General features: G+C 34.4%; 1 protein-coding gene across 1 annotated transcript; it reads right to left on the bottom strand.

Moving 5' to 3' along the window:
* Window positions 1-600: 600 nt before the first annotated feature.
* Window positions 601-1,740, bottom strand: LOC102800847 (galactosylceramide sulfotransferase-like). Its single transcript, XM_006817229.2, has one exon. It carries the CDS (start codon window positions 1,738-1,740, stop codon window positions 601-603), a length of 1,140 nt encoding a protein of 379 aa, XP_006817292.2.
* Between the last annotated feature and the right edge of the window lie 8,235 nt (window positions 1,741-9,975).

The raw sequence follows: 9,975 nt of genomic DNA on the forward strand, positions 1-9,975 counted from the left end.
ACCTCCTCTGTTTAGCATTTCCTGTGGTCATCCAACTGCTTGGAAGAAGTGGTTCCCCAAAAAATGTGTACATTTGCAATGAATTAGGCATCGTCACTGTAATGGCTCTCACTTTGTTAGGACCAAAGCTAGGACAGATCACATTTTTGTGTAAACCCAGCCACCCAACCACTCCAACTCCCCATGAATAATAATATCGTTTAAAAATAACAAAAGTGGTCCCCAATGCTATCTAGTCACTAACTCTTCATATCTCCAACAACTGCTTTCTGGATCAAAACACCCTATGCTTCCTGTAACTAGCTTCCTGTAAGACCGAGTTTCTGACTAAGGATTTCTTACACTACATATTGAAACTGGATCATTTCAATTTAAATGACAATCAACACGCAACAACTAGCGCATACCATTCTGTAACCAGGGGGACAGGATGTGTAGTCCTCAAATTGTGACACGTCACAGTGGCTAAAATCCGATATCTAACAGTAAACATATGTTTATATTCAATATAAAATAATAAGGGTCCTATTATTGGAAATATCTTCCGTGTTATTTCATGCATATGGTAAATACAGACTGTATTAAATGATGGATTTAAAATTATTTTGTTTTTTTACAAATTGTTTCAGCTTGTAATTTTATCGCCGTTGATCGTAGCTGGGGCACATCCATTTCGAGCCATTTACAATATTTGTTATTTCCGTTTGCTTTAACACACATTTCTGTTTTTTCAGCTTGTTTGGTGCGAAAAGATTGCAGGTCGCTCTCAAAATCACCTTTGTAATTTTTAATTCGGCGCCAAAACGTTCGGTTAAAATGAATATATAGCTGCACATCCGCTGAATTCCATTTTGAAATAATTCGGTTCATATGTTCAGTTATTGGTGGATTGTTATTACCGACAACTTTCATCGACTTGTAGATTACATCATCATCTTTCCAGCACATGAGCTGTTTGAGTAGGACCATTGATTCATCCATATATTCTGTAATCATGACTAAGTCAAATTGTTGTTCAAGTTCGAGTATTTTTTTCTCAATTGATGTTTGGTCGTTGCAGTTATCATCGTCACAACCTAGTCCGTACAATTGTCCATTGTGTAATCGCTTTCTCAATTTTGACTTCATGTTAGTAGGGTTAGTATAATTGTATAAATTAGTTACAAATTCAGCGAACGGGTTTTCATAATTTAATAGCTTGCATGAGACGTCAGCATGAAAATAATAAAACGAAGATTCCAAGTGTTTAAATGGTGAACGAAGTAAAGTTATAAACTGTGCGCGTTTGACCAGTGTATTGAGTACTTTATAATTGTAATGCTTGACATGACTAACTAAATAATTATATCCTGGGAATTTGGGATCACAGTCGTATTTTCTGACCCCTGCTGTATTATTTTTTATTTCCACTATCATAGAAGCCGGTTGTAGTGCAATTGCAGATATCAATTTATTATTCAGACCATAGCGAAAGAGAGTAGCTCCAACAGTGCTCCCACCAGTCTTGTGAGTTTTAACAAATACAAAATTCATTTTTTTGCATGGAATTGTTTGTTTCCTATTTGTAAATGCAATCGTGTTGTTCTTATTATTACCCATGCTGCTCTTTACTCGATCGGATACTAGGACATCTGATGGTCTTAAACCAGTTCTAGAATAGGTTAGGTAGTACTTCTGCAAATGTATACACAGTCCCAATAATGCAATTACCAATATAGTTTTAATAGCCACAGACTTCATTGTATCACACAGCTGTAAATATACATTAAAATTAAAACTCAATAATCAAAAAAACAAAAAAAACAAAAAAAAAACGTATTAATACAAACTGCTAATGACACAGACCGTATATGTATAATGTGTGAACATGGAGGCTTTAATTACGAATATATCAGTTTGTGTTACATGTATATTAAACTATGTATCAAAAATCCATAAAGAAAAGCTAAAATATAAAATTATTTTTTTTTTGGATTTGCATTCGAAAACAATATGAAGAATAAATATAATAAGGATAATACGTAAAGCTATAAGGGCCATCAACAGTATAAATTGGATTGTCAGATTTTTTTTTATTTTGGAATGACATTCATAATCCATAATTGTATGAAGTCATTGTGTAAATTACATTTCGGAAAACACTATACATTTTGGCCATTTTTTGCCGAAGTGACAGTGACACCACATGTGTGATTGAAAAGTGCGTTTTTTTTTCTAGCTCGCATTCCATTGATCGGAATATTTGTTCGGATCACCCATGTACTAATAGCATAAAGTGATAAAGTGTGGGAAGTATACAATTTGCTATGCCGTATGTTCAGTCGACGTTATGTTATGTCAGGTAGCTCCTGTCATATGACAAATGTTGGAACTAGTCTCGTGGTTTGACCAACGTCAAGTTCTCTATCTTGCTCTTTCAAAAGACCAGTGGTGAATTCAAACAGATGTGGTGATGATATTTCATATATGGATAGCAATACTTACCAAGTGTCGTGGCAGACACAATGTATATACTTATTCCATATTATCTATACAGACTATGCTGCAGTTAATAATGACATGGGATTACACTTTCAAGTATTAGACGGAGCAGCGCATTAGTTGCAACAAGCTGTACATCTTTAATGACCTGTTTGATAATTTATTATTAATCGTGAAATAATTATGTCTATACACTGTAAATCGTTGAAATAACTGATTGTCGACACTACAAACCATAATTTTCACAATTATGCATGATGTTCTACAGCCAGAATTAGAGATAATTTTGTTGGTAATAAATGTTCAGGGGATCATTGAAATGTTAATCACATCGGAATCAAGGTAGAGTGATAATGTATTTTGGAACGTACTAAACACACTATTTCTGGATAAGTAATCTTACATATACTTAAATACTGTATGTAGCGTAAAATATGTGGACAGAAAGATATCAAGTTATTGCTTTTAAATTATATCTGTTATGAGTTTTTTTTACTCACACATATCAACTAATACTCAGGTGACCCATAAATACATTTTTGTTATGGTCATATTTACTTCAAATTTAACAAATTTAATTTATATAGTACACATTCTCATATAAAATATCTGCTTACAACTGGGTTTTAATTCGTGTCGAATGGTCATTCTGTGCACGTTTTCGACACAGGTCGACAGTCATCTCAAGTGCCAAATCCATAGCATGTGTCAATAGAGTGGTATAGGTGTTAAGTACTGGCAAACTAAATCATGCATATGTATGTCTCTAAACGCATATATTTTGGTTCATTTAGTCATCTTTTCTGAACTCAGCAACCCTCAAACCCTAATATTACATCTAAGAACAAACAAAAAAAAACGTTGAGATTTCACGTTTTCCCCGTAAATGAGGTGTTGGCTGTTTCCTCTCTCTCCTCACTTGGTGACGCATGTCATGCTATAAACGGGCAACTGTACTCATTTCGCCTAATCTCCCGCTTTTTCGCATTTTAATCAATCAAATATCACTTAATTTTCGACCAGAAAACGACCATATTGCTATCCCTTCCTTTTCTCACTCGCTTATTAAAAACGCTCTCCGCTTGTCCAAACACTGATCACTCACTGACACATGAGTTTGTCGAAATGGCTGTTTTAAGTTTGAGAATACTACGAGTATTAATTATTATCGAAACATAAGGCGGAAATTATTCAACAAGCGGTTGCGAGTTAAACAAGTTAGTGAAAAGCAGAAGCGAGGAAGTTGGGTGAAATTAGTGCTGTACATTCGGTCGGAATAAACATGTCCTTTGTAAAAAATGCAAGATCTATCATTTTGAAGCACGCCAAATACAGAATAAATGGAGTTTTTAATATCGACATCGCTCGTATTTTTTAAATGAGCCAAAACAAAAGAAAAATTACATGCTGCTTAAGCTATGACCGACCGAAGATAATTTACGACATTTTAAAAATCGGAAAAAGCAACCAAAAAAAAAACAACAACAACAACGATTGGTTATGTGAAATTGATTAGTATTCATGTAGGTCCAATCAGTATTGTTGTATCATCTATTTCGTCAACCGAGCGTTACAACCCAGACTTAATCAACGTATTGTATTAGTATTGCCAATTTCATTTCTTGCTCCCTGGTCAATGACTCCAGAATCAATTGAGTATAAGTACGTTATTTTAGAATGATTTTGATTTGGTTTCACGTGATATTTAATCTGATTTATCATATAGCATTATAAAACGGAAATCCTCGGCATGGGTCAGAGTACTAGTATACCCCAGACCACTCGTTTTGATGTATGGTCTGGGTGTGGCTTGTGGGTAAGAATAGAAAATGAAGTCCGACGAGATTATGATTATTTAGTTTTAGATTTTTGACAACAGATTTTTACTATTGAAAACAAAATTACCATGTCTAGGGGTGAATTGTTAATGGGTGAAATGATGTTAAAAACATAAATTGTTCATCGTCTTGCATACACCTTACAGTGTACATCAGTTTTGTATTCCAAGATTAATCAGGGTTTATCTAAATTGCATTGAATGTATACTATACTGATGATTCCCGGAATCCGTTCACAAATGAGGAAACAATTCCGACACGTGGTTTCAAGCACTCATTCTGTGCACAATATCAGATGAACTTACTAAGGTTTTATTGGCACATAGTCTAATTCATAGGGCTCTAAAGTGGTGATCGGTGACCGAACGCTAATAAAAATTGGCCTTAGTTCGCCATTGCAAAAAATACATTTATATTCAATACAGTAGGTAGTTTATCGCTAAAGGTCAAGGTTTAAAATCCAGCCCAGGCAATTCATGTTTGTGTAAACATTGTTTATGTTTTCTTGTAACTAAATCATTTAAAAAAAATATGTTTGTCCATTACAAAAAAAGTCTTATCGTATTGTATAATGAGATAAAGTTATTTTTCTCACAAACCGAAAAGTACTACCGCAATATAGCTAAGAAGTAGCTTCATATTACAATGTTGTATAATGAGATTTTTTAAATCATTCCGCGACATTAAAATTTATATGTCTTTAACATGAGAAATTACATACACTTCACCGGAAACAGTTTGCTTCAAAAATTATATCAAAATGGCAGTAAATTTAATTTGTGATTGATACAACAAACTATTAAAAACGATTTTTACCTTGGTGGATTACTTTATCAATTTGTGTAACAGTGCCAGTGCGCTTCGCTGCCTCGACCCATTTAGTGAGCGTTATTTTGTAACACGGCTGTTCAAAACTAATGTCAGTCCTGGGGAATGGTTCGTAGCATCAGTGGCTGAATGCATCCAGGTTTATCCTGGTGTACACAATTACACTAAAACTATTGTATTTTTTCAAGCGCAAATTTGTATTTATTAAGTCAGAAACAGGTTTCTTCTCACTGGTTCTCAGCCACTGGCATTAAACAAATGAACAACATTACTGGCCCAAACAGTGTAAATAAACAGTATACCAATTAGTACTTCACACATATGTATATCAATGCAAGTACACAACATAAACACTAGAGACCAACATGTGAGGTGTGAGGTCAGAGGTCAAATATAACATTGCAGTGGAAATGAATAGTTACTTGGCAATACAATGCAATACATGATCACGATTTCATTCGTTCATTTGCTGTACCTACCTTTAGGAATGATTTTCAATCATGTGCTCAATGTTAAACAGCTCTGCTGTTGTGTTTTCAATCTGTTAACTGTGTGGCATTACAGTAAATACTTGTTAACTATTAATATTACCCAGTTCAGGAACGTTGCATTGTTTCCTTGCGTTCAAACTGGTAAATCAGTGAAAAATATGTTTCCAACTTTGTACTCCGATCGACGCTCAGCAATGATGACGTCACAGCCAGTAGCGGGGATCGCCTGGTAAGGGTGAGTAGTCCATGCAAAATCATAAATCGATATAGTTTCGATTTCAGCACTGATGGGGTCGCCGGTTTCGCAAATCGATAATTAGACTGGTACGATATGTACTTGGTTCTACTGTACATTCAACTGCTTAGTACGCAATCTTGGTTCCTTCCCATTCCTTACATAAGGCTAACAGTGTTTCCCTCCATATAAAGGGTAAGCGAACGCCTAAAGTTGTGAACATCGTTACATAATATCTCACCATGTGGAATAGTAAATGATAACATTAACAGTGAACAACTGAATTAAACAATATTTGATATATAATCTAAGTAGGATTAATTTTGTTTTCATCAACACTCAAATTACGCCATCCTACATCGTGTTAAGTTATAGATGCAAGTTCGTGGGTACTTAGGCGCTTTTTATTACACTATATACTGTTAATATTGTACAGGTCTGTGAATAGTGGAACATACTCAAAAATACACAAATAGTAAAAGTAAACACGGTGAAAATAAAGGAATGACAAATATTTCAAGAAACAACAATGTTTAAGTTTGGGACTGAAACAGTCATTTTAATTATGAACATTAGCAAAATGGTTATGCAAATTAGTCATTATCTCCGCTTGAATGTCTTTTTCAGTTTGCCAGGGAATCTTTCACACTATGTCACAGAGTGCTTGATTTTTCCTCGGTGTTTGAAACTGCATATAGTTGCCGATTTTGCTGTTATTTCGAAGGTATTTTTTTATTTTCAATTAACTGAGGATTTTTTGTTTGTGTATTTTGACATTGAAAATTTAGTTATCGATGAGAACAACATCAGTGGCGATTGTCCGAAGCATGGCGATGCTATAATCGCGGCGATTGTGACAGCGAAACGAAAATTGTTAAAATGCATTCAGATAAACATGCGTGAAAACATTATTTAGTTTCGTCAACAATGCCGATAAAGCTTAAAATATATGCACCAATATAACAAAAACAAATCGCGGCCTTGTGTTTACGGGCCCTCCCCCTGCATGAAAATAAATAAAAATGAAATTATTTTACAGTATACCATTGGAACCTGTCTCGCTAGAAGTTGTCGACATGTTTGCGAGATGAGTGTGAAAAAGTTGATTTATCATTACTGTGCGTATTCTTTGAGGTACGTTGAGGTATGTAAACAAGGAGCCAGAACAGGAAGTCACACACCGCTTCACCGCACCGAGGCCAGCAGCTCATTTGCATATATCATCAACAGTCAATGAAAGAGCAACGTAAAAACATTGTTAATCACATACGCGTTCCTTATATTTTAAAAATTGTTTTTGAGTATGTTCCACTATTGACAAAGTTCCGAAATTTTAACATTATCAAGCCAAGACTGTATGGATAAAAATAAAGCAGTGATATAAGTGTTAAGTGATATATGGAACTCTTATTTTTGCCAGACATACGCGGTAAAGGGTTAATCTTTTGAGCTAGACATGTAAAATTGGTAATTGGGTTTTCTGGTTTAGAATCGAGGAAGAAATACCTGAGGCAATTCTAAAGCTAGAAACTTCTAGGGGGAAGGGTTCTCAAACTTAAACTAAACGCACATATCCACAAAAGAATAGCCGAGTTATTTAAAATTTAGCCTATATTCTTTCATTTCATTCAGTTCATGTTAGACACTGACAGTGAAGCTGATATTTCTTCACGAGACAATGAGAGCTTGTTTCATAATTGGGTAATCATATTTTCCCAATATGCAAAACAGTCAATTCTACCCAGTTGAAATCCACTTCGCAGTAACACATATATAATTTGCAATCAAGTCAAAGCAGAACTACAGAGCATGCGAAAATATGTTTGATAGTTGCCAAAAATTTAACCAAAATCTTGGGTGAGCAGTATGACAATGGTCAGGGAAACCAACATTTAAATTTGCATGTGCATGGACCCTACAAAGCTAATAAAAGCAACTTACCAAGCCCATCATCCAACTACAAATGTTTACCAAACTTAATTATACATTATAGATACTCTAAGCTATGCTTTGGTAATACTACTTGTTGTCGTGGTGCATTTAGTAAAGTCATACAATATATTGTCTGTGACCTAAAAGGTGTAATGGAGACGAAGTTGATTGTGAGAATCGAATTGCTGTACAGTTAACATTCAGTCATACAACACGTGATACATATTATCACAATACACTCCATAGCCCACTGACCATAGTACTCTCATTAGACAAAAATGCAGTAGCTCGCTTCAAACAAGTACGAGCAAAATTGTGATACATCTTTTTAATTACTGCTGTGGAAGTAATCTTCTAGTCAGGGAGGACATTTATATAGTTCTTGTTGAGATTATTATTTGTTTTCATTGTTCATACATACTCATACCCAATTTTAGAGATCTGGTGGTCTGTGAGTGAAATTATTATTAGAGTAATAACAATTTTAACTATTCTGTTCTTGTGATTTATTGATTTATTTTAATCATTCAGGTGTATTTCCCTTCGTCCATGATTTTGGTTAAGGTAATATACTTTTCTCAAAAAAATGCCACTCTGGCAATGGACAACTAAAAAGAATTAAAGCTCCAAAAAACGTGTAATCACGTTTACTATCATACCTTTACTGACCTGTATTTATTTATGTTTGGTAAATCATGTTGTATAAGCGACCAATGAGTCGTTTTGAGATTTTTTTCTTTTTGATTTGTGTGAGCTATTAATGTGAACAATGATTCTTTATATGAATAGAAGGTAACTATTTTTTACACAACAGTTCGTTTTGAACACATGTATTAGGTATAGTAACGACAGGTTAACACCAGCTGACATTTCAAAACACGATTAATCGCATGCATTATCATGTAATTACAATTTCCAGTCAGATTACGTTATAACATGAATTAAAAAGTTGTATTCAAATCAGATCTACGTGACCTTTATATGTGAAAGACGATAGAGGCTAAATATTGTAACTTATTTGGAATGAAGCTACTGATTTTTATTTAGTTTTTTTCTCAAATTGTTGCAGTTTGTATGTTTAAAGCAGTGGTCCTGCTGGGGAACATCAATTCTGAGCCATTTACAATATATGTTATTTCTATTTTTTTTAACACACAATTCTGTGTTTTCAGCCTGTATGGTGCGAAAAGATTGCAAGTCGCTATCAAAATCACGATTGTAATTTTTAATTCGGCGCCAAAAAGTTCTGTTAAAATGATTATACAGCTGAACATCCGATGTATTCCATTTTGAAATTATTCCTTTTATATGTTCAGTTATTGGTGGTCTACATCATCATCTCTCCAGCACATGAGCTGTTTGAGTAGAACCATTGATTCATCCATATATTCTGTATTGATGACTAAGTCAAATTGCTGTTCAATTTCATTTATTTTTTTCACAACAGATGTTTGGTCGTTGCCGTTATTGACATCACAACCTACTCCGTACATTCAGCAAATGGGTTTTCATATTTTAATAGTTTGCAAGTGACGTCAGCATGAAAGTAATAAAACGAAGATTCCAAGTGTTTAAATGGTGAATGAAGTAAAGTTTTAAACTGTGCGTGTTTGACCAGTGTATTAAGTAAGTTATAATTGAAATGCTGGACATGACTAACTAAATAATAATATCCTGGGAATTTGGGATCATAGTCGTATTTTCTAATCCCAGCTCTATTTGTTTTATTTCCACCATCATAGAAGCCGGTTGTAGTGCAACTGCAAATATCAATTTATTATTCAGACCATAGCGAAAGAGAGTAGCTCCAACAGTGCTCCCACCAGTCTTGTAAGTTTTAACAAATGCAAATTCATTTTTTTGCAAGGAACTTTTTGTTTCCTATTTGTAAAGGCAATCGTGTTGTTCTTATTACCCATGCTGCTCTTCACTAGATCGGATACGTTTACGTGGATATTAAATACGACAAGATGTCAAATTCATCAGTTGAAACACCAAAGAGAAACACATGCCGCAACTGTTTTCATTTAAGTTAAAACCTCAAGATGGCAAGATGGGTGCAACATGCGTTGTGGTCATGCCACACTTAGCTTAAACATTCTAAAAGTGCTTTTTAAGAATCCCCATGCCATCGATCGATCTGAATATTAAGTCAGAGCACGAAGAGCTT

The sequence above is a fragment of the Saccoglossus kowalevskii genome, chromosome 4 (assembly GCF_978046115.1).
Source record: "Saccoglossus kowalevskii chromosome 4, keSacKowa6.1, whole genome shotgun sequence".
NCBI lineage: Eukaryota > Metazoa > Hemichordata > Enteropneusta > Harrimaniidae > Saccoglossus > Saccoglossus kowalevskii.